Genomic DNA, 24,813 nt, shown 5'->3' with positions numbered 1-24,813 from the left:
CCCTCCAAGTCCATGTGGGGGGTCCGCTGCCGCCCAGTAGGCCCCACAGTGAGCCAGGATGGGGGTCCCTGCAAGCCACACCCATCCCTAGTCCGGCCACCTCTACCATTACGTCTCCTTTCCGGCGAGGGGCGCTGGTATCCAGTATCTCACCTTCTGTAAACTTCCTTTTTCAAACAAAAACTGGGGAGCAGGAAGAAAATGAGGTGATTGAAAACAAGAAGAGGGCACCACGGTGGAGGCCACAGCTTGTCTAGCCGGGCAGGGGCTGCGGGCGGGCAGCCCATCGACCAGACCTCCGGGGGTAGACTCACCACAAACAGCCCCTGAGGAGGCCCACCTAGTGCAGGAAGGATGTATTTATTTCCTGGATATTCTCACATAACAAAACCTTCAAGGTACAGCAGGCAGTGGGGAGCACAGGGTGGGGTGTGCGCACTGGGCGAGCCCCACAACTGGCCCCATGGCTGGCTGACGCCGGGTCAACCGCTGTCACCAGTGGCATCCCGGTCATAGGAGACTCAGCCCTGAGGAGCGTGGCACCAGCCTCGGGTGAGGGGCCTGGGCTTCCCATCCCAGGAGGCCCTGCCCCTGGGGGACCCAGACCCAGGCGCTTTCTCAGGGCCATGGCCACCCTCGAACAGTGCGTGGCGTTCAGCAGTAGCAGCCAAGCGAGCAGGCGCGGGCGAGCAGGGCGGGTCAGCGGCCGGGAGGCTCCTGGGAGAGGCCGGTGTGATGGGAGGGGCCCATCCTGCCCAGGAAGCAGGGCCAGCGAGGGCCAGGAGGCTGCTGGGAGGGCTCTCCGGCCCATCCATTCACCGGGCTGCTGGCTGCTGCCTGGGAAGGAGCTGGGAGGACCGGTGGGGAGAGGGAGGAGGGACGGCTCTTTCCTCACTAAGGCACAGGTTTGTCTGTCTGGTTGCTCCTCCTGAGGAACCTCCCAACCCTGCAGCTCCAGAAAGGGCTGTGCCGCGGCCCTGCGCCTGGCCTTGGGGCACGCACTGTCTGTCGCCCTACCTGGACCTGGACCTCGACCTGGACCTGCAGGGACAGGCCAGCCGCTGCCCTCCTCCCCTAGAGGGAGTGGGTCCCAGGTTTCGGATCTAACAAGCTCCTGCCCGAGGTTCCCAGCTCTGAGACCCGGGACCGGCATGGCCGCTGGCAGGAAGGCTGGAGGCAAGATGGCCAATGGACAGATGGACGGACAGACAGATGGGGAGGAGCTCAGATCATGGCACTGAGGCTGCAGTCGGTCTCTAGCCCTCCCCATGGGCTCGTCCACTAGACGACGACAATATTGAGGCTCTGGCTACACATCAGGAGATGAAAACTTGGCAGGGAGAAGGCCCCCTCTCCCAGCTGGGCCCCGGGCAAGGGCAACCGACCGGACAGAGGCTGGGCGGGCAGCATGCGGGGCCAGGGCCCTTCTCAGCATCATCAGCTCTGGAAGAGGGCAGCCAGCCCGCCTCCGACCTGGGAGGCCCGGGTCAACCCTCCACGACCCCCGGGGAGAGGGCCTGCTGCGTAGCAGGCCTCACGGGGACCATGCGTGCTTGGAAGGACTGAGATGGGCGCTCTTCCACCAGACAGCAGAGGCCGGACAGCCTCTGGGCGGAGCTTGCAAGAAGCCTGCTCCTGGGAGTGCGATGGACACCGCACGGGTCCCCCACTGCCAGCTGGCTTGGGGTTGGGGCCTGGCCGCTGCCTGGGAGGTCGGGGGACAGCCACTCAGGGCCTCAGCAGACCCAGGGTGGCGGGGGTGGACCAGGAGGAGGAGGTGGGCTGGTAGGCAGGCAGCAGGGCCGCCTGGCTCCCCCTAAGGCCACTGGGCACCGCTGGCCGGGTAGCTGGGCACGGTGGGGTACTCGGGCAGGCTGTTCCCAGAGAAGTTGTTGTACCGGGCCTCCCGGGATGGCGGGTTCCTCCAGGTGCCTGCGCTCCACTCTGACTGCGCCTTCTGGAAGCTTCCACCTGTTCCCCGGTAGATGCTGTGCACCTGTGGGGGGGGCGCGGGAGGCAGAGAGCGGATGTCAGCAGGCAACCACACACACAGGCTACAGCGTTTGCGCTCTGAGAGCTCCACCTGCCCCAGCAGAGCCCACGCACTCGGCCACAGGCGCCTCTTCCAGCAAAGAGGGAGGTTCAGGGCCTGCCTCCCCCTAGCACCCACTCGCCGCCCACCCCCCACCCCTCTGGGGTGCATTGGGTCCTGGACCCCGCAGGTCGCTAACAGCGGTCCCTGCAGTGACCCCCTCAGCAGAGAGCCCTGGGGAGACCACCGCCTCCCACCATCCAGAAAGGCCGCGCCTCTTGGAACACTGAGCTGTGCTATTTCTAGAAATTCTGGCAAATTCAGTAACTGAGAAAACGGCGTTTGCTAATCGCTTTTGTCCTTTTCCACTGGAATTTATCCTTCTTCTGTGCAACCACCTCCTGGCAAACACCCAAAACGGGGGTTGGTGCTGAGGCCTCAGTAGGGGGTCGGCTGTGCTCGGGGGCACTGCTCAATCCTGGAGCACCCCCCGTACATACGGGTGCTCTCGGCTCCGCTGCGGCCAGCATCTTGCTGGGCCTCCCAGCCGGCCTGCTCTCTGCTGGGTCATCCCTCCCCTCATCGTGGTCCATGCAGCTGAAAGACTTTGGGGACAGGCACTGGGGAACCCAAGCACCTCTCTGTCCTCCTAGATGGCCCAGTGCACCCACTGAACAGCCCAGGCCTCAAAATCCTGCTGTAACAGCTGAGACCCGTGGCAAGGAGGCAGTGGGGGTTCAAAACCCAGCTGTCAAGCATCACTGGCAATGCACAGCCCAGTGCAACGCTGGGCGTGTGGGAGGAAGACGGCCGAGTCAGGCACCTCCAGGAAGGCAGAGGAGGATGCGCCACCAGCCTTGTTGTCACCCGTCACCTTCCGTGAGGTCCCAGGGCAATCCTCACGTGGCCAAAGGCTCAGGGCTACAGTGCACACGTTTTCCCCAGAAGTCTCCAAACACCAGGAGCGGTGGCGCCTGGGGGAGCTTGTGTCCCAGCCCCACGTGGCCACTGAGCACTCGGATGAGGCAAGCAGGATGGACAGATGGACTTTCTAATTTTAGTTTGTTACACTTAATTTGAATTTAACTGTAAACAGCAACACTCAGCCTGGGATGGCCGAATCAGCAGTGTGGACTTCATTCTGCAACACGTGTATGGTGGGGCTCTGGCAGATGACATCCCCAAACACAGGAGTGCTCCCCACTGACCCACACAGAGCTGCTTCCTCGAGTCCGCCCTCCTCAGAAGGCCACGTGGGTGGGGAGGCAGGGCCCCGGAGTGAACAACCAAGGGTCCTGACCACGGAGGGTCTCCCCTGCTGACAGCGATCACTTCCCTCCCCAGACGCACCATTTCTTGCTACTGGAATGGGGATAAGATGAGCCCCTGCAGCCAGGAAGTTCAAGGCACAGGCTGCGCAGGGACCCAGAGGACTCACCTTCATGATCACGATGGCCATCGTGGCAGCCGACACAGAGAACATGATGGCCGGGAGCAGCATGACCACAGCGGCCCCAACGCTGGTCTGGAAGAACCCGACCGCTGCCAGCCAACCGCTGCAGGGGCAAGAGCTAATGTGGGAGCCAGCACGACCACCAGACACCGGCCCAGCATCCCACCATCCCTCATATGTAAAGAGCTCCGACAAATCAACAAGAAAAATGTAATGAGCAATTCGTAGACGAGTACCTTGGGGCCAGAGAGCTTAGAGAATGATACTCAAACCCACAAATGAAGATGTGCAAGTTAGAAAAGGTGCGGTCTTTACACCGTCGTGTGGGCAAGCCTCGTGTGCAAGGGGTCAAAGAAACAAACTACTGTCAGCAGCGGGGCGCTGCCCTATAACAAGATCTGAACATTTATTCCTTCTCCCCGGCTATTCTACTTGCAAGAATCTAAGCCACGGCCACTGTCTGCAACAAGGAAAAGCCAGGGAGGATGTGAATGTCCACCTGCTGGGAACACCAGGAACCTAAGTCACACTAAGGAGGCATTAAGATGAGAGAGACCTGAACCACGTTACATCATCAGCCCCCATGGAAGAACATTTATCTCATCTCCACATTTACCTCTGGGAGGGGAGGCAAGACGTACAGTGTTTCTGAGAATTTTTTTCTTAGCACGTAATAAAGACGCAGTTCAAGACTCAGGAAACTGGAAAGAATATAATAAACTCTCTCCTGGCGACCCCCTCCCCCACCCAGAGGGAAGCGGTGTGGCTCACCTGCTGTGGACCCTTCCAGAGAGTCTGTAAAACTGTGTGCTGCACGCACACGCCAACGCCGCCCCGCCCCTCTGCGGAACGAGGAGGACGCACACCGCACCGCGCTCTGACGGGTGTGAGCACAGCCGGGCGGCTGCAGGGGTACTAGGCGGGTGGACAGGCAGCTGGGGCTGGGTCAGGGGGCAGGACGCCATTCCCTGGGCTCCGGGGGGGGGGGGCGGCTCTGCTGCAGGAAGGTCACGAAGAGGACGGAAAGATCTCCCATTGGATCTGGTGCTCTGAACACGAGGCTGGCTGGGCAGTGGTCTGGGGAGGGTGGGGATGGAGAACAGGGAGCCTGCTCCATGGCACCAGGCCCCAGACACGCCTGGGAGGGACTGCAGCCACTCCTTCCAGGGAACAAGCTCACTTATTACGGCTGGAAACCGGCCTCCGCCAGCGACGGACCGAGGTACATGTGAGCCTGCTGTCCCCTGGGTGGGGTGGGGGGCGCACTGCTGGGAGAGATGAGGGTCAGGGAGGGGACACGGGCACCAGGTGCTCCCACTGGGCCACTTGGCCAGTAGCTCCAGGGGCTAGAACCAGGGACATGGGGACAGAAGGTGCTAAAGGACAGAACAAGGGACACAGTCTACAGAAGCGGCAGGAGGGCCTGGCAGCTCCTCAGAAGGTCAACATCACTACCGTGTCGCCCAGCAGGTCCATGACCAGGTGTGCCCGGAGAAACAAAAAAACACACATGCACACGGAAACAGGAACCTCACAGCAGGACCACGAGCAGCAGCAAAGCAGCACAGCCACCCAAGTGTCCCTCCACGGGCAGTGCGCACACAGGCCGCGTCCCACCACACACGGGAGCGTCGCTCGGCTGTGACCAGGAGAGCAGCCCTGACACCGCTCCCACGTGGACGGACCCTGAGAGCACGGTGCTCAGGGAGAGAAGCAGACACAGAAGGACACAGAGTGTGTGAGCCCATGGACGTGAAACGTCCAGAGCAGGCCAGTCCACAGAGAGGGGGCTCCTGGTTGTCAGGGGTTGGGGAACGTCAACTGCTGATGGGGACGGGCCCTCCTTTTGGAGTGATGGTCTGTTCTAGAACTAGATAGAGGTGATGGTGCACAGCACTGCAAATGTACTAAATGCCACTAAATTGTGCACTTAAAGATGGAAAACTGTATGTGAAGTCCATCTCAATTTAAAAAAAGGGCGGGGAGGGTATAGCTCAGTGGTAGAGCAGGGGCTTAGCATGCACGAGAATTCAACCAAGACACTTGGACACACGGCAGCACACATGGGCGGGAAGAGAGATCACGTGGTGTGTCCTGCCGGGCGCTGACAGTGGAGACAACTCACAGCACCCACGTCCTGCTCCGGGACCTGCGACCTGTCACCTCACGGGGCAGAGAGGACCCTGTAGGTGGGATTGAGTTAAGGCCCCTGGGATGGGGGTGACCCTGGGTTCCCTGGGGGAATCCGTGTCTTCACAGGGTCCTCATCAGAGGGAGGCGGGGGCGTCAGAGTCAGAGAGGGAAGATGCTTCGCTGCTGGCGGTGAGGATGGAGGGAGGGGCCGAGAGCCAGGAAAGTGGTGCCTCTAGAACCTGGAAAAGGCAGCAGCTACTTCTCCCTGGAGCCTCCAGAGGGACCAGCCTTGGCCACGCCTGGGTTTTAGCCCTGGGCGTTCTGACCTCCAGGACTGAGATGAGAAGTCTGTTTCATTTCAAGTCACTGAATTAGGAGTAATTTGTCACAGTGGCCACAGAAAGCTCATATGTGACCCCAAAAGCAAACACACAAGTGACAGCTCTTACCCTTGACAGGGCGGGGGGGCCGCAGGCCCTCAAGCTGCTCTCTGACCGCTCCCCTGGGACACACACTGACCACGCCGCACATTCCCTGTGGTCGGGTGACCACGAACCAGGTGGCAGAAGGCGGGCGGAACCTCTGCACTCGGGCCCCAGGTGACTGCAGACCAGATGCCCCGACCTAGCACCTCCCTGGAGGGCTGACAGGTGCAAACGTCGACCCGCCTCCAGCCGCTGGCGTTACGGGTCCTCCTTGCAGCCCTCAGCCCACACTAACGGTACCTGTGTGTGACTTGTGTTCACACACGTGACACACATCACAGGTGATGCTAGTCCTGGGCTCTCGGGGGCCCTGCTTACCACGCGCCCCAACCTGAGAGGCCAATGGCCTGGATGACGGTCAGGACAAACTGGGCTCCAAAGATGAAGAAAAACGCCATGAAGTTGAAGGAGCTGTCAGACCTAAAGGGAAGGAAAGCAGCATTACCACAGCCTGAGGAGAGGGGGGCCTGAAGTGGGGGGCAAGGTGCAGGGGCTCAAGGACAGGGGGCCCGAGGAGTGGGGGGTGAGGTGGAGGGGCCCGAGGAGGGGGGCCCGGCACAGGCTGCGGAGCCGGACCGTGAGGGGCCCACTCGGCTCAGAGGGAACGCCACACCTAACACGTCCCCACTGGGGCGGAATTCCAGACACCTTCCTACGCCGAGGATATGACCACACCGGCAGGGCACGCGATCAGAAGATGTTAACCTGGGAGGTTAATGGTAGATTCGAGACACTCTCCACGCTGGACTCCTGTCCCTGCCCTAGACGAGGGAAGGCTGCAGGGGCCGTGGCCCAGGCCCCTCCCAGTCCATGGAGTGGGGGCAGGGGCTGGGGGGACCCACAGCTGGGGGTAGGCGAGGGGCAGGAGCCTGTGGGGTCCGTCCCTGCATGCAGTCGCCCGAGCCAGCCTGGGACCTCAGCTTCAGCACACGTGAGTGGGTTTCTGGTTCTTGTCTCCAGGAGACCATTGGGGCCCTGACTCAGTCTGAGAGTCTGGGATTCGGGGACCACCCAGGGGGCAAACAGCACACACTGGGCAGGGTGGTGGGGGGAGTGTTCACAGAGAAAGATTCACAGCAGCCAAAAGATGGCAACAACTCAAGTGTCCATCAACGGATGATGGATAAAGAAACGTGGTCCCTCCACACATGGGAACGTCACTCGGCCATGCACAGGAGAGAAGCCCTGACACTCACTACCACGTGGACGGACCCTGAGAGCACGAGCTCAGGGAGAGAAGCAGACACGGGAGGACGCAAAGTGTGTGAGTCCATGGATGCGAGACGTCCAGAACAGGCCAGTCCGCAGACACAGGGAGGGGGCTCCTGGCAGTCAGGGCTGGGGAGAGGGTTGCGGGGTGGGTGACTGCTGGTGGGGACAGGGCTTCTTTTGGAGTGATGGAATGTTCTGGATTAGAGATGATGGTTGTCCAACCTCGTGAAGACAGTAGAAACATTGAATTGTTGAGGTGAGTTGAGTGATAGGTGAAGTACACAGTGTAACTCATTAAAAGCAAACACAGGCAACAGCTGGATGTGGCCTGTGGGCCACCGTCTACAGAGCCTGATGCAAAATGCTGTCCAAGATGGACCAGAGGAAGGGACTATGCTGACACTTGGGCCCGGGAGACAGGTGCAGACTGGGGCATGGGGGCGTGGTCCTCCACGGGGTTTGGGTGGAGCTAAGCATGCCCAAGGGGAGATGTCCTGTTCCCTCCCCTATACCGGACACCCCGAGAGCCCCTCTAGGGTGCAGGCCACGGCGCCCCGACTTACCGGAAGGCCTTGTAGGCAGGCCGGAACCAGCACACGTAGCCACAGGGGGAGAAGAGCAGCAGCCAGATCAGGGCCAGGCCGAAGTTGGCGCCGGAGCCGCCGGCGATCCACCAGGCGAGGCAGGCGACAAGGTTGACACCCAGGGTGGCACAGTAGACTGGGGGGGCAGGGAGGGGCGCTGAGCCGGGCTGGGGCGTCCAGCCATCCCGCCCACTCCATCCACACCAGGCCCCAGCCAGAAGGGAGCTTACTACAAAAGCCTCAGGCTCTTACCACCTGGGCCAGGGCAACTCCCAAGCTGGGGTCTCCGAGTGGTGCCAGGGACCCCCCTCCTCACACTCACACAGCCACAGCCGGTAGATCCTCTTCACCAGGACCTGGTGCTCGATGGGGATCTCGTCAGAGAAGTTCTGGTAGAAGCAGGGCTTCAGGGGGATGAACTTGGGCAGCGGGGGGAAGTTGTTCTCCTTGCCTGCAGGACACACGGCCTTGAGCTAAGCCCCGGCTGCAGCCAGCTTGTGGCGGCCCCAGGACATGAGGACGTGTCACCTCACAGCGCAGAGGGGACTCTGCAGGCAGGATTAAGTTAAGGCCCCTGGGATGGGGGCGACCCTAGATTCCCAGGAGACCCATGTCCTCACAGGGTCCTCATCAGAGAGAGGCTGGAGGTCAGAGTCAGAGAGAGACGGGGGATGCTGCGCTGCTGGCGGTGAGGATGGAGGGCGGGCCGCGAGCCAGGGATGCGGCGCCTCTAGAAGCTGGAAGAGGCAGGAGCCGCTTCTCCCTGGAGCCTCCGGAGGGACCAGCCCTGCCCAAGCCTGGACTGAGCTCCATGAGGCCTGAGTAGGACCCCTGACCTCCAGGACGGTCAGAGAACAAATTCTGCTTCCATCACTGTGTTTGTGGCGATTTCTTAGAACAGTTCCAGGGGCACACAGACTCGACGGCAGAGCCCAAACGCTGTTCACACCTGGGGCTCCCAGGAAGGGTCTAGCCCTTGGAACGTGAGCTTCTGGCAGGGGCGGCTTAGCACAACAGAAATGCATCCCATCCCCATCCTGAAAGCCAGGCGACCCAGATGCAGATGAGCAGGGCCGCGCTCCCTCTGGAGGCTCCGGGCGAGGGCCCCTCCTGCCTCCTCCGGCTCCTGGGGCCCCGGGCATCCTGCGCACGTGGCAGCATCACTCAGGTCTCTGCCTCCGCCTTCCACAGCTTCATCGCGTCTGTGTCCAAATCTCCCCCTTCTTAGGACGTCTGTCACTCTACAGCAGGGACCCCTACTCCAGTGCAACTCGTCTTACAATTACACTGCTGACAAAGTCCGCTTCCTGGGTCCTGGGGTCAGGACTTGTGTGTGGCTGTTTGAAGGCAGCCGCAGCGGGCACCCAGGTGGACCTTGTAGGGGCAGGGATACGCGGGCATAGCCTGGAGCTGCTCACCTCTGCCCACATCAGAGCGACCAGGCGGCGCCCCGTCACCTCTGCTGCCAGACGCCCAAGCTGGCCGCTCACCATGAGGGCTGTCTCCCCATCGTCTGGCTCAGTGCCAGGAGCAACCCCATCAACCCCCCGCGGGAGGACAGAGGCTACGCCCTCAGGGGTCGACGTGAGTCCAGCCACCTGGGGCACTTCCCAGAGGGACAGAGAAGCTGGAATCTCCACCATGGGGCCGGCGGGCAAGACTCACCAGACATTTCCGCTGTGACGACAGGGCGGGGCAGAAGCCTGCAGCCACCTGGGGAGGAGACAGCCATAGTCAGGGAGTCCTCATCACTGCTAGGGGACCCCGACGCCAATTGCAGGCCCAGGCGGCCGCCGCAAGGACAGCCCTAACCTCCAGACTGTCCACAGAGGTGTCTGGGCTCTTGGCCCAAAGGCCAGCCCCAAGTATGTGACCCGCCACCTCTTCACCTCAGAGGCCCCAGGCAGCTTCTGTACTGACTTGAGAGGAGGCATCGGGCCAGAGCCCGGATGTTCCTGGGATCCCAGACACTCACCCCCGCTGCCCTCCCGCCTCCTTACCCTCTCAAACTTCCCCATTACCTACAGACGGCTCTGCGTGCCTCCTACAGCCCCAGGGGATCTGATTCACCAAGAACTAAGTTCATGCTCCTTGCTGTGTGACCTCAGGCAAGTCACACAACTTCTCTGGTCTGCAGTTTTTGCCCCTGGAGCTTTGCAGGGCCAAGGACCCCACTGCAACCCAAGTGAAACACTTGCAGATGGGCTTGGCTCCCAGCAGTCCTGCCCAGAGGGAGCCCAGGAGCCTGTTTCACAGAGCAGCCCCTCACAGGAGGCACCATCAAGGCACATCACTGTGGGGGGCTCACCGGTTCCACAAGGGCCCTGTGGGTGGGCGGTACCCTGTTCGGGAAATCTGCCTGGCCCTCATGGCACAGCTGGGCCTCAACTGTCCCCAGCACCTGGCCCTGGAGCAAGTGGGGGAGCTGTGCCCGGAGGCAGTTCAGGCGAAAAGGTTCCAGTGACCAAGAGTTCCCTCGGTCCACTCTCCAGCCCCACTGGGACCTGCAGCCCCGCCCGGCCCTGTCCTGTCTGCAGGCCCAGCAGGCTCACTGCCCTGACCGACCGTCCATCCAGCGCGCCCACCTCACTGGCTCTGGCTGAGACCCTCCACCTGCCCTGCCCCCATGAGCTGGGAAGGGCTAGGGGCTCGAGGGTGGGCTCAGGGCAGAGATGTCTCAGGGCCCTAAGCCACCCACCATGTGCTCAGTCAACGTGAGTTTGCTGGATGGACAAGAGGGCCACTGTGGAGCAGACCCCCACCCACCCTTCTAGGGGTCCACTGGCCTCCTTGGACAGTCAGGAAATTGATGTCCAGGTTGGCGGGGCTCTTCCCTGGAGTCCAGCCTCACGCTTCCAGACTTGGGGGGCCCTGCTCTGCCCACACTCGGCTCAGGCGCTCGTCTCCCCAGTACAAACCCAGGCACCAGGAAAGCGGTCTCCCCCGGATCCAGGGACCAGTGGCCACCACAGCCTCTACCTCTGTCAACAGACACCAACCTGGTTTTAAGTTGTTTATTGTCACACAACAGAACTGTCTTCTGACACCTGAGAAAAGGGGACACAGTCCCCAAGGACCCAGGGCTTCGCCGGCTGAACCCCCGCTGCACTTGGGCCAGTGGTGGGGGAGCCCATCCAGGCAGGGGACGCCCCCATGCGCTGGCAGAACAGTGTGGTGGGGGCTCCGGGGCCAGGAGACACGCGTGTCTCTAAAATCGAGAAGGGACGGCAGTCCCCTCGTGACCATGTGGGATGCCTGGGCCAGCGGGGAGCAGAGGAACTTCAGGGCCGGGCGCCTACGGGTCGGGGTCCAGCTGGCGGCACTGGGCCTCCAGCACCCCGCGGAAGGCCTGGAAGCGGTGGTTGAGGTCTGGCCGGGCATGCATGCGGAAGCGGGTGCCCAGCGCGCCGTCGGGCGAGGGAGCCCCATAGAAGACACGTCGCACGCGGGAGTGCACCAGGGCCATGGCGCACATGGCGCAGGGCTCACGGGTGATGTACAGGTCGTAGCCGGTGCACACGTAGGGGAGGCCATCCGCGTCCTCGTCCAGCTTGCGCACGGAGCCCACACGGACACTCTGGGGGGCGGTGGCCGGGGCGAAGGAGCAGGCGGGGTGGGGCACGAGGTCATAGGTGCCGCGGCCCTGGCCCTGGGCCACCAGGTCGATGCACACCATGGTGGCGTGCAGCAGGGGGCGGGCCGCGCCGCGGCAGTCATGGCCCGTGGCCAGCACGCGGCCCGAGGCCGGGTCCACCACCACTGCCCCTACAGCCCTCAGGCCCCTAGAGGCAGCCTGCTGAGCCGCCCACACAGCCCGCTCCATGTGGCCATGCATCGTGGCCCGTTCCTGTGCTGAGAAGAGCTGCCCAGCCAGGGCTCGGGTCACCTCCCTGTCCTCGTGGAAGTTCGTGGGCCAGTGGGCGCGTGCCTCCTCGAACTGGCCCCTGGTCAGGGGCGGCCGGGCAGGCACAGGCACCAGGAAGGGCTGTCCCAGGCCACGGGGGTCCACGGCCGGCTCCGGGAGGAGCTCAGCCAGCGATCGTGCGCCCGCGGCTGGCCCCGCCAGGCACAGCAGCATCTCCAGTGCATGTGGGCAGCTGGGGTCCTGGCTGGGCCGCACCCTTTTGAGGTGAGGCTGTGCAGGTAGTGGGTGGACGGCTGACACCTCCTTGAGGAGGCGCGAGGTCTGGCGTTTGTCCAGGATGGGCGCGGCATACGCCAGCACCAGCTCCACATCCCCAGATTGCTGCTCGGACAGGACCGGGAGGGCTTGCCATGGCGCGGGCTCTCGCTCGGGGCTCCCTGCCTTCTCGTCCACACGCGGCTCTGCGATGCCCAGGGCGGGGTCCATCCTGGCGTGGCTCCGACTGTGGGAGACAGAGACCGGAGCAGAGCATCATCCGTCAGCGTGGAGGCCTGGCTAGGCCGGAGAGCGGGTCCCGGGAGCCTGCAGGGTCTGGAGGCTCAGCGGAGAGCTCGGCCCCCGTGAACTGCGGCAGTGGTCACGCTCTCACTCAGGTCCTGCTGACTCCTGGTTTGCACGCAGTTTGAACCACCCCAGTTCCGGTGTTTCTCCCTTTTTTCCTTTGAGACGTGCTGTGAGTGGAGACGCACACTAGATTCCAGAAACTTATGACAAAAGGACGTGAACGGTCTTGGTGGGTTTTGTTTGTACAGTTAGCCCTCCGCACCCACGAAAAATCCAGATACCGACGACCAGCAGTACTTGGCCATCTGACACCCACGGATTCTGTTATTCTCAGGGGTCCTGGAACCAATCCCCTGCAGATACCGATGGACGACTGTGAGGACTACATGCGGAGGCGGGGATACTTCACATGTTTCAGGGTAAATAAATGTATCGTTAGGGTTAACGTCACCTGTTTCTTTGTACTTTTCAAAAAAGCGGTTTCTAAAAACTCGACGTCATGTACGTGCCTCGCGTGACATTGCTACTGGGCAGGACTGCCTAGGGCGCTGTTAGAAAGGAACCTCCTCGCGGGACCCCAGAGAAGCACCGCCCGCCCAGGCCGCACCGCCCCGGCAGCGTCTCAGGGGGACCAGCCGCTCCCAGCACTTCCCCACGGACAGGGAAGTGCTGAAGCGACTTCACCGCTGGGGCTTTTACTGCTGTGATGCACCCCGGCTCAATCCGCAACCCGCCACCCTCAGAGGGCGTGTGCGGTCCCCGCCCACCATAACGTGTCCTGAGCCCACAATACAAGCGTGGCAGACACTCAGAACCGGGGGCCGCTGGCAGCTCTCAGAAGCAGCAGGCGTGGAGCGGCCCTGGCACACCCAGCACGGCCGTGCCAGGCAGGGCCTCAGATTCCAAATCCGCGCGCCCGGCACACACCACGCCCGGGACGCCCTGGCCCCACTGCCTGTCCCAGGCCACAAAAGCTCCCAGTGTCTCCGGGGCAAGACAGACACAGTCCTGTTTGTCCCTCCGAGGGCACAACCTCTCTCTGCTTAAAAAAAACACGCGGCAAATAAAGGAGGCTGCCACGGGGACACTGCTGGCCGGACTGCTGACTCCTAGAGAGGAAAAATAAAAACCACAGGGGTCACCATCTGACCCTGCAATGCCACTCCACTCCTAGGTGTGGACCCTGAAGAACTTAAAACACACGTCCATGCAGAAACCTGCACACAAATGTTCAGAGCCACACACTTCACAGCAGTCAAAATGCAGCAACAACCCCTGCCAAAAGATAGACGGATAAACAAAATGTCTCCCCACACACAGGAGCATGGCTCAGCCGTGACCAGGAGAGCAGCCCTGACACCCTGGACGGACCCTGAGAGCACGACACCCAGGGAGAGAAGCAGACACTGAAGGACACACAGTGTGTGAGTCCATGGATGTGAGGCATCCAGAACAGGCCAGTCCCCAGACACAGGGAGGGGGCTCCTGGTTGGCACGGGCTGGGGAGAGGGAGGGAGATGATGCCAATGGGGACGGGGCTGCTTTCTGAGATGACAGGATGTTCTGGAACGAGACAGGTGATGGTTGCACGACATTGTAAATATACTGAAAGAGGCTAAAATGTACGCTCTAAGTGGACGAACCACAAGGCGTGTGACACGTATCTCAGAAAAGCTGCTGCTGCTGAAGGGAGGAGGAGGGACACCTGGTGATCGGTAGGGCAGCAGACCCCCAACCAGGCCCAGTACCTCATGATGGTGCCGGAACCCCGGCACGTCCTCGAGCTTCCACGAATGGGTTCCCCGACCCCTCTCCACGACCCAGGAAGGAGACTGCAGGACTGTCCCCTTTCCTTAAGCCAAGGGGTTTTGCCCAGGGCCACATGGCTGGGTCAGGGAGGGGGCAGAGCTGGGACCGAACCCCACGGCCAGGTGGCCAACAGCTCACTGACTCTGCCTCCGGCCCCGCAGGACAGGGGTCCTGAGCCCACAGACCGGAAACAAGTGTGGCAGAGGGCAGCCCCCCTAGACAAGGAGCAGCGGCCCCTCCCTGGACAGCGCCAATGCCTCAAGACATGCTTGAACACCCCAGGGGCCTAAGAGCAGCCAGGCCGGCCTCTTCCTCTTTTTGTCCTCAGAGCCTCGTATCCACTGCCAGCTCTGGGCACCCAACTGCCCGACATCCTCACTGTGCTCTTTGCGGGCCCTGTGCACCTCCCTCTGCCCACCGCTATGGCCTAGAAGTGCCTGTGCTCCGGTGCGGTGGCCACCTCCCCAGGGCTGTTTACACTGGTGATTGTAGCCTCTGCCACAGGCAACGACAGGGCCAGAAAGGGCTCCATGGGCCGTATGCCATGCGTGGGTCCCCTGGAGGGTCTGGGGGACCAAGAAGACCCTCAAGAGCCAGTCCTCTCACTGGGTACTCTGGGACTCCTGCAGCAGCGGGGGCTGTGGGTCTGGGGTCCCAGGAGAAGTTAGCTCAGCAGGGAGTAAGGAAAGGGTGCTTATTCAGGTAGCTGAGTCAGGCTCTGCAGGTGACAACCAGGAGAGGCCTTACCACAGCCCTGGGTGTGTCCCACCCCTGTCCTAACCCCGACCCCAGCTTCCCCCTCTGGGACATGGGATCCATCACTGTCCAGCACTGCTCTCTGGGGCAGAAAGTGAGAATACCCATGTGGGGCCTGGCACTGTCCCTGGGCACAGCCCCTCAGGGGCCCTGTGCCCTGACTGTGGCAGGAGGGCTCCTCAGAGGCGGTGACCCACCGCCGGGCCTAAGGCAGGTCGAGCAGGGTAGGGAGCCCAAAGCAGAAGGAACAGCCGGTGCCGGAGTCTTGGAGGCGCCCACATCCAGCTTTCGAATACGGTTTCCAGGACTCGGCCCCACTGAAGGGCGAGCTCCCCCTTAGAGTGGGGGTCGCCAGACAACATACAGGACGCCCCGCTAAATTCCAATTCCAGGTGAGCAGACAATTGTTGGCATAAATGTGGCCCACGCCATCTCTGGGATATACTTATGCCCGCTCCGAAAATACGTATGTATGCACACATATTGTTCACACGAAATTCGTACTTGGCGGGGCAACCTGCGAGTTTATTTGCGGACCCTGGCCGCCCTACGGGTGCGTGACATGACAGGGCCTCGGGCACGGGGCTGCGGGAGAGACGCGAGGCCAGGCCCTGAGAACTCACTTTGCTTAAGGCTCAGGAAGGACTATCGACGTTGAGGACGTCCAGAAAGACTAGGGCCTTCCACCCAAAGCGGGCGGGAAGCCGTTACACGGACAGTCCGGGCGACAGCGCGGAAGCAGAGGGCTGGCCGCGATGACCCCACGGCGGGGCGCACCGGAAGCGGCGGGGACACAGGGTCTCCATCCCCGGCCGCAGGGGCGCGCGCACGCGCACACGGCGCCTCCCCCCGCGCCCGTCCGCGGCGCGCACGATCCCTGCCTGGCTGCCCCCTTGCTCCGCGCTGCAGGCGCCCCCCAAAGCCGTGCCCCCCGCCCCCGCCCGCGCTCGCCCTCCGCGGGAGACTGGGACGCAAGACCGCAAGACCGCGGGGTCGTGCGCTTACCTGAGAAGAAGGCGGGAGCGCTGCGCTTCTCCAAGTCTTAGCAACCGGCCAGCTTGCCCCGCCTCCGCCACCGCCTGGCGCCGCGGGGCACGCCGGGAGCGTAGTTCCAGGGGCGGGGTCGGCGCGAGGCGGAGGTGGGGACCGGGACTACAATCCCCAGAAGGCCGCGCGCGCTGCCTCGCTCCGACCCTTTCCTGAGAGCGGTTCCCGTGACCGGCAGGAGTGCGGGGCGAATGCTGAGTTGAATGTTCGAGACCCATGGGGCGGCGGGGAGAAGTCCGGCCCTGGGGCCTTTGGGAAATCAGCAGTGAAGGTACTGAGGCAGGAGGCACACGACCCGGAGTGTAGTTTGCTGCTGCCACGTGGCTCATCCGGAGGGGGTGTCTCCAGAGAACTAGATGCAATCTGGTTCCAGTGATGGTCTGGGGTCCCAGCCAACTCCAGCCTCATTTTTCTATCTGTACAGTAGGCGAAGGAGATCTTGTGAGTCTCCCAGAAGTGAAATGAAATCAATATTTTATGGCAAGATAAAAATTTAAACATAATTTTCTGCCCTTTGACCTCTCCTCCCTGCTCTGTGCTACTGTGTATCTGCATATACATCAGCTCAATCTCCCCCATGGCAGGAATGCCTGCTCAACCATAAACAGCAATTGTCTCCGAGCATCAACAAGACAGCTCCTTAAGAGATAACATTTCTCCTAGAGCTTGTAAGGGGGTTACGTGACTAGGATGACCCTTAGGTCTGGATTATGTAAACTGTCAACAATATATCATTTGATGTTCAGCCCTCTGTCTCAAAAAACCATTTAAACTGTGCCTTTATTTTTTTTTTTTAATGGAGGGACGGGGGATTGAACCCAGGGCCTCCTGCATGCTAAGCATGTGCTCTACCACTGAGAGTTACCCACACCCCAAAAGTTTATTGAGGGCCAAGCAAGGAGGACAGGGTGTTTCATGCCCAAGAAAACCCCAACTCCATTTTTTTAAAATAGTTGTTAGTACTGTGTAGGTTCTATACTTTGTGTTGAGCGTGACTTATTTTATATATATATATATATATATATATATATATTTTTTTTTTTAATAGAGGAACTAGGGATTGAACTCAGGACCTCCTGCATGCCAAACATGCGCTCAACCACTGAGCCATACCCCCATCCCCTGTGCCTTGATTTCCAATGGATGGAACAGTCCTCAGAGCAGAGATGCTCTTCCCAGGTTATAATCCTCAAATTTGGCTTGAATAAAATTTCCCATTTCTTTCTTAGACTGACTTGAGTGATTCATTTTCCATCAACACAGACAAAATATGCTAATTTTATGAGCAAGTCCAGTTATTAATTCTAGTTACACAGGTTTAACCCAGAGGGTCTCAACCAGGGGCAGTTTGTCCCCCCACCCCCAGGGGACAGTGGGCAATGTCTGGGGGTATTCGTGATTGTTAGGGTGCTCCTGGCATCCAGACCCGGAAGCCAGGGAATGCTACTCAACACCATACAATGCACAGGATGCCCTCAAAACAGAGCTTCCCGTCATGTCTGCAGTGCGGGGGTAAGAAGACCCTGGTTTGACCCCATTGCTAAGCAAGGACTTAGTATCAGATCTAAAAGGACTCTGAAGGGCGAAAATTTTATTCATATCTTTCTATTTTCTCCCTGCTCCCCTCCTGGAAGAACCAAGGAATCCCCTGCCAAGATCCATCAAATGTCTACCTTGGGACCGGTGGCTGGAGGGGAGAACCCACTTCCTGGTGTCCCCACTGCAGCCCAGATCCTCAACACTGCAGGGCCCTTAGAGTCCAACCCCGTGTGTTTCTCCTCTTAATTTGCAAAGCATCGCCTGGTGTCCTGATCTATTGCATACAACAACACTCGGGGTGGGGGGTGGCTGGGGGTGAGTATAGCTCAGTGGTAGAGCACATACCTTGCGTGCATGAGGCCCTGGGTTCAATCCCCAGTACCTCCATTAAAAAAAACTAACAAATAAGTAAACCTAATTACCTTCCCCCCCCCAAACAAACAAATGACACTCTGGGAAAACATCCTGCTTGAAGCTGGTCGCTCTCTTTTTCTCTTTTCTAAATAAAAACGCAGATTAATATGTGTTTTAGTTTAACTTTTTTTAAAGATATCTTTCCATCCCTGGATGTCCCACTCAAGCTAGCCAAGAGTCCCTGTTTTGCTGATTCTTTTTTTAAATGCTCTTTGACAAGTTGTTAAAAGCAATGCCTAGATTTTCTGCATCTAAAGAATGAATCTCTTCAGCATATGTTTCTGCTTATCTTCAATTTCTCAAAATGCAAAAACATGTACAGGTAGGGACATAGAATGGTACAGCTGCTGTGCAAAACGTTTTGGCAGTTTTTCAAAAAGTTAAACATAGAATTACCCTATAATCCAGCAACTCCACTTCTTGGTAAATATGGGAGAGAGAGGCAATTGGGGACTTGAACACTCACATTCATAGCAGCATTATCCACAATAGACAAAGGGTGGAAACAACTCAAGTATTCATAACCAGATGATGGATAAACAGAATGTGATCATCCATACAATGGAATATTACTCAGCCATGAATTCGAAGGAGATTCTGACACCTGCTACAACATGGATGAACCTTGAAGATATGATGCTTAATGAGAGAACCAGACACAGAAGGACACACAGTGTCTGATCCCACTCACTGGAGGTCCCTGGAGGAGTCGCATCCATAGAGACAGAAAGCAGGTGGTGGGGGCCAGGGGCTTGGGGAGAGGATGAGGAGTGCCTGCAAATGGGTATGGGTTATAAAAATATTCTGGGGTTATAAAAATGTTCTGCAAATAGAGTTGATGGTTACACAACATCGTGGATGTACTGTCTATAAAACTGAATTGTACTCTCTAAATGGTTAATTTTATATTACGTGAAATTCACTTAAAAAAAACAAACAGGAGGGGATGGGCGGATATAGCTCACTGGTACACTAGGTGCTGGGCGTGCACAAGGTCCTGGCTTCAATCCCCAGTACCTCCATTAAGGGGGCAGGTGTGGAGAAAAAGGAAAAAGAGACGTAAAAGAGAGAAAGGAAATGACCCTTCTCTCCCTACCTCTTGTTCACACGCTGCCTTCATCTCCTTGCAGGACAGGGACAGACAAGATTTCTGAAATCCTCTCTCTGCAACCCGAGAGAGGCCGGCTGGCTCCCAACCCAGGGGTCCCCTGTGTGGTCCCCTTACCCAGGGACCCTGCTGTCAGGCTGTCTGTGTAGACGCATGTTGCAGCCTCTACATCAACACGAATAACTTCACTTTGGGAAAGAAAACCAGCAAAGACCGGCTAAGTCTTTCTAACGAGTCATGCATCAATTCTGTGCATCCAAAGGGCAGTGCTGAGTTGGGAGGGGGAGGCCTGTGGGGAGTGGGCAGAGCAGGGTGCACAACACAGATCAGCTGTTTGCTGGGCTAAGGGGCATCTCTTCTCCCCTGGTACCACCTGGCCATGGGCATGGATACAGCCGAGAGGGTGAAACTGGAGGCAGGGCATTGACTCCCAGGTATACACCCAAAGGAATTAGAACAGGGACTCAAATACTAGTACATGGATGCTCGTAGAAGTTCTACCCACAATAGCCCAGAATGAGAAGCAACCTAAGTGTCCATCAACAGATGAGCAGATGAACAGAACAGGGTCCCTCCTTACACTAGCATGTACTCCACACTGGTCCCGCATCCAAGACAGAGGAGCTGTCTGTGCTTATGTTTCTAGGACTGGGATTGGGGTGGGAATGGAAATGGATTGGCATCTCCTTATGGGAAGCCCCACAGAGGCCAGGCACCTATAAGTGGTGTCTATGTTCTACCCACTTCAGATCCAGCACAGCCTTCTGGACCTGGTGCCCTGATGTTTGTGGGAGACTGTTCCTCTCACGACTCTCAGTCCACGTGGTTCCAGGGACTCCACTATCAGCTTGGCCACATCAGTCAGGGAAGTTCCCTCACCCTGGCCACAATGATTGGCTCAGGAACAAACAGGTGACTCAGGTGGGACCAGTGAGAGTCAGCGGGGACTTCATCTGAAATATAAGCAGAGTCACTCATTGTGCCACAGGGTGGAAGCCTGGAGATGCTAGGAGTCACTGTTAGCAACTAACAGTTGAGCTTGTCTGAGAATGAAGTCAAAACAAAGAGGGCAGATCCTCAAGAGAAAAAAAGGTCGTGCCTCCACAACACTGCTTAACACCTGGATCCAGCCATACCTGAATCAGGATCCTCTTTTTGTTTGTTTTGTTTTGTTTTGTTTTGGTTTTTTGGTTTAAGCTAATTTGAGTCACAGCTTCAGTCTTTTATCAACCAACAGCCTCGACTGGTACTGTCCCTTTTGTTTTGACATTGTTCATCATTCAGCACCTCTCACAAGAAATGTGACCTAGAAAACTCATGGTGGCATGTTTGTGTCCAGCACCAAAAAGTTGCAAAACCATGGACTCGGCTCCCCAACTGTAAGGTTAATAGCAGAAAGCGCCCTGGAGTCAGTCAGAACAGAAGCTCAGGTCGGCTGCCAGCCATAAGCTCTCCCACCTCTGCAAGGCAATCAACAAAAGAGTCCTGGAGAGGAGAGAGGCTGCCCTCCAAGTGTCCCCTATCTCCATGAGGCTGGGGCCAAAATCAACAGTCCTCACGCCAAGTTGTGTGGCTTGTGTTTTTCTGGCTGTTTATCCTGTTGACTTTCTGAGGTTGCCCCGGGCAGCTGGATGGACCCCAGGTATTTCCCGCCTCTACGGTGATCTTCCTGGAAGTAGGCTGGGGGGATTCCCTTCAGTTGCCCAGGGAAGGCAGATGAAAGGCTGCTGGAGTCTGACAAGGAGTGGAAAGCTGCCATCTGCGGCTTCCCAGAGGCTTTAGGACACTTCACTGCTCCCAGCAGGTCTCTCAATGAGTGAATCCCTGCCTACCCACCCAGACTCTAAGAGGACTCCATGACCCTATCTCTCTCTCACCCCCCCCCCAACCATCTGTCATTTGGCAATTTCCCCCCAGGGTGGTAAACATTTTGTTTCTGAAAAGCAAACTCAAATGTCACAAAATTCAAAAACCCAACCTCTTTGCTCACAACCCTTTACTTCTTAGTTCACACACAATTATGACCTACCTGGTTCTCTGCTTTCTCAGGCCTCAGATGCTGATGTTAATGGTAATAATTCATCACGGTTAACATCTCCTGAAGGCTTATTTGGAACAGACACCATTCCAAACTCTTTGATGGTCTCACGTAGTCCTTTCAACAACTCTGTAAGACCGTACCACTAGTAACCCATTTTCAAGATGAGGAAACAGACACCGTCTCCTAGGCACCCAGCTCTCTCGGTCCCATCCGTGTCCTTTTGATTATTCTACATTAGGTGTAGGTTTACGCCGGCACCTCCCCGTGACATCCGGGTAGGGTCCTGCTGCGCAGCCGCCCACCGCAGCTCTGTCGTGGCCTGAAACAGGTCCCGGCACAGATGGGAAGACCATGAACATTTGTCCCTGAGTTTTGCTGCCATGGAATGACCTCTTCCCATGTCTGGGGGCTGGAAATGCACCCCACCAGGCACACGGTCTAACTGACCCTCCTCAAACCCTGGCCACGCGGGAGTGGGGGCCAGAGAGGAGCCCCCATCTCCTAGTCTCTCCTGGCCCGCTCTTTTATTGCCTTCTCCCCATTTACACTACCTGGTGATACCTTACTTATCTAGAATGTCCGCACCAGGATGGCTGGAAGTTTTGATACTGTGACAACCCCATGGCCTGGCCGGGAGTGAGAACACGGTGCACCTGAGTGGACACCATGATTACTGTTGTGCTGGCGAGCGGGATCGCATGGCCCACGCAGCCCCCGGGGCGGCCGGCACCCCTTCCTCGACCCTCCGAGATCAAGCGGGCACTGTCGCCACCTACCGACCAAAGGCAGCACGGTCCGAACCCCTGGCTTCAGGCCGGATGAGGAGCTGCAGTTATATGAGCGCTTCCCAAGAAACACCCACACCCACCGCTCCTGGCTCCCTACACTCGGAGGGAGGGGCCCGGTTGCAGGTCGCAGCGAGGCCGGCACCGCCCGACAGTAGCGGTTCTCCAAGCGGAATCCCCAACACCAGTAGCACCTGAGGTCCTTCAGAAATGCGGATTTTTGGACCCCACTCCCGACCTGCTGAATCAGAAACTGGGATCTGGGCTGGGCCGTTGGCGCTTCCAAGCCCCCCCCCCCAGGGGATTTGGCTTTAGGCCCTGAGCAGCAGTTTGCAACCACGCTTGCTCCTTCAACATTTGCAATGTCTGGGGACATCTGTGGGTGTCACAAGTCGGGAAGTTTCCCGGCATAGAGCGAGTGGGCACCAAGGACGCTGCTCAACACCCCATGGGGCTCAGGAAGGCCCCGCCTCAGAGAACGACTTGGCCCCGGATTTCAGCAGTGCCGAGGTTAAGAAGCCCCGCAGTATTGGGGGGTGGGATGGAATCCTACTCAACTGAATCCCTGCTCACACTACACACACCACGATAAATCCCAGAAGGTCAGACGGTCTAGAGTAGGGCAACCCCCAGCGACTCTGAGTCATCGCCTCTCCCTTCCCCTCAGGTGCATATTTAAATGTGTGCGGAATCCTAGGACCTCAGTAGGTCATGGAACCATCTCCTAGGGAGTTCCTGGAATCCCCTAATCCAGTGGGCCCCCCCCCCCATGGGGGACCCTGCCAACTCCCCAGGGGACGCTAGTAAATTTCTGGGGACATTTATGGCTGTCATGACGGGGGGGAGGGGGTTGTGGCTGGCATCGAGTGGGTGAGGCCAGGGGTGCAGCTGCACACCCCGCAGCGCACAAGACAGCCCCCACAACCAAGAATCATCCACCCCAAGTATCCTAGTCTAAAACTCCTGCCCCAGATGGAGCCAAGCAGATATGCTAATCATAGTGGGGAATCTTGGGCAAGGGTCTTGGGGCTCCGAGTCTCAGTTTTCCCAAGTGTAATTTGGGAATGATGACAACACCTACTGACCTAAGGTTGTTGCGAAGACGGGACCAGCGTGGACAAGGAAGAAACCAGTCCCTGGTTCTGGGGGGAATCTACAGGGCGGCAGACACCTCCCCTAAAACGGAGGACCGTCCCGGACTGGGGGAAATCTACTTAAGGAGATAGGGAAACTTTTGCAGAAGTCCAAGCCCATGTGCCAAGGGCTGGGGGAGCCTCCTTGTCCTCCCGCCCCACTGCTGGGTCCTCCGGGCTGTGCGGTCCCAACGCCAGGCCGCGTTTCTTCGGTAAGGCTCCAGGAACGCGGAGAGCGACTTGCTGCACGTCCCGCCCCCCTCCCGAGAAGCCCGCTTTCATTGGCTCCTGGGCAGCGGTGGCGGGGGCCGATTGGCCGAGAGGTGTGCCGGGGCGAGTGATAGACGGGTCGGGGGCGGGGCCCCCGGGGGGCCCCCGGGGGGCCTCCGGGAGTCCTCCGGGAGTCCTCCGCATTTTCCGCGCGCGCAGGCTCGCCAGGCCCCGGACTCTAGCCTGGGGGGCGGGGAAGGGGCGGGGAGGGGGTGGCAAAGCACCCCACCCCAACGGAATTGCCCCGCCCGCAATTCGGGGCGGAGACCCCAGCTGCCGGGAGACTCCCTGTCCTGCTCTCACTGTTTTCCCTTCTCAGATGGGGAAACTGATGCTTATTCAAAATGTTATTTCCTCTACCGTTTTTTGCGTTACTTTTGATTTTTAAATATATTGCAATAAAATAGTAGTTATCTCTATGACTGAGTTTTGCTGGCGCGACCCAAGTCCAGCTCTGCAGAGAAGGACCCAGGTAAGTGATCCCACTGGGTCCGCTGCGGCTTTTTGGGCTGAGGGCAAGTCACCCTTTAACATTCCCACCTGCGGCGTGTGGAGTTCTGATTTCTTCACACCCTCACCAACACTTGTCATGATCTGTCTTTGAGTTTATTTTATTTTATTTTATTTTTGGTTGGGAGGAGGTAATTAGGTTCATTTAGTTATTTAGAGTATTGGGGATTGGACCCAGGACCTCGTGCTTGCTAGGCACGCACTCTACCGCTGAGCTATAACCCTCCCCCCGCATCTATTTTTTGAATGCAGCCATCCTGGCAGGCATGAGGTGCCACCTCACTGTACTTCGGGTCTGCATCTCCCTGGCGGCTCATGATGTTGGAATGCTGCTATACTCCAGGCTCTTTCCTAGGCCCCGGACTTGGTCCCTGCTCCAGGAGCGCTCCTAAGCAGCGGAAGGAGACAGGTGAAGTAAAATAAAGCTGAGAGCGCAGAGGTAGACTGAGTGCTTACCATGAATGTGGTCCCGGGTTCAATTCCCCGTACCTGTATTAAAAAAAATAAACAATAAGAGGCCATTTCCAATAGTCACAGTAAGCACTCTACGGGGACTGCAACGTGGGTGGTAACGTGGTGAGCTGAGTGGTCGGGGATGGCATCTTTGCAGAGGCGACACTTTCCCTGAACCCTGAAATGATGAGTTTTCTGTGCGAAGAGCATTCCCGGCAGGACCTGACTCTGCGTGTTGAAACCGGGAAGATCCCACAGGTTGGAGTTGGGAGAAAACAGGGGCGCGTGGAAGAGATAAAGCCAGGGGCCAGAGAGCTTGGCTACTTTGGTAAACCACTGGGCAGTTTGGACGAAATCTAAACTCAGGTATATTCCGTGACTCAGCAAATCAATTCCTGAATGCATAGGTGCCTGTTACGGACTGAATTGTATTCCCCAAAATGTGTCGTCCATGGAAGCCCTAATCTTCACCTGTACTTCAGAATGTGGCTGTAGTTGGAGGCAGAGTCTTTTTTTTTAATTGATATATAGTCAGTTACAATGTGTCAATTTCTGGTGTACAGCACAATGTCCCAGTCATACATATATATACATATATTCGTTTTCATATTCTTTGCCAT

The 24,813-nt window shown here is 58.3% G+C and overlaps 2 protein-coding genes and 1 non-coding gene across 3 annotated transcripts; 1 reads left to right on the top strand and 2 right to left on the bottom strand.

Annotated features, from left to right (window-relative positions):
- Positions 1-341: 341 nt before the first annotated feature.
- Positions 342-15,984, bottom strand: SCAMP4 (secretory carrier membrane protein 4). Its single transcript, XM_031438165.2, has 7 exons — positions 15,899-15,984; positions 9,565-9,612; positions 8,222-8,350; positions 7,879-8,035; positions 6,422-6,523; positions 3,471-3,588; positions 342-1,996 (listed from the first exon to the last, which is right to left on the bottom strand). Exons 2-7 carry the CDS (start codon positions 9,569-9,571, stop codon positions 1,817-1,819), a joined length of 693 nt encoding a protein of 230 aa, XP_031294025.1. The 5' UTR covers positions 9,572-9,612; positions 15,899-15,984; the 3' UTR covers positions 342-1,816.
- ADAT3 (adenosine deaminase tRNA specific 3) lies at positions 9,621-15,971 on the bottom strand. Its single transcript, XM_031438115.2, has 2 exons — positions 15,899-15,971; positions 9,621-12,266 (listed from the first exon to the last, which is right to left on the bottom strand). The coding sequence occupies exon 2, from the start codon at positions 12,248-12,250 to the stop codon at positions 11,195-11,197; it is 1,056 nt and encodes a 351-aa protein (XP_031293975.2). The 5' UTR covers positions 12,251-12,266; positions 15,899-15,971; the 3' UTR covers positions 9,621-11,194.
- Positions 15,985-17,791: 1,807 nt separating the features above from the next.
- TRNAA-UGC (transfer RNA alanine (anticodon UGC)) lies at positions 17,792-17,866 on the top strand. Its single transcript has one exon. It is a non-coding gene; the product is annotated as a tRNA-Ala (tRNA).
- Positions 17,867-24,813: the final 6,947 nt, after the last annotated feature.

This window comes from Camelus dromedarius, chromosome 27 (genome assembly GCF_036321535.1).
Source record: "Camelus dromedarius isolate mCamDro1 chromosome 27, mCamDro1.pat, whole genome shotgun sequence".
In the NCBI taxonomy this organism is placed as follows: Eukaryota; Metazoa; Chordata; class Mammalia; order Artiodactyla; family Camelidae; genus Camelus; species Camelus dromedarius.
This window is presented reverse-complemented; position numbering and strand designations above follow the sequence as displayed.

Excerpts from the sequence above, each read along its gene's own strand:
- SCAMP4 (XM_031438165.2), bottom strand. Across the intron at positions 8,036-8,221 it reads GATCTACCGGCTGTGGCTGT|TCTACTGTGCCACCCTGGGT; the intron begins GTGAGTGTGAGG and ends CTGCCCCCCCAG. Across the intron at positions 3,589-6,421 it reads CTCTCAGGTTGGGGCGCGTG|CGGTTGGCTGGCAGCGGTCG; the intron begins GTAAGCAGGGCC and ends TTGCCCCTGCAG.
- ADAT3 (XM_031438115.2), bottom strand. The coding sequence starts at position 12,250 with ATGGACCCCGCCCTGGGCATCGCAGAGCCGCGTGTGGACGAGAAGGCA.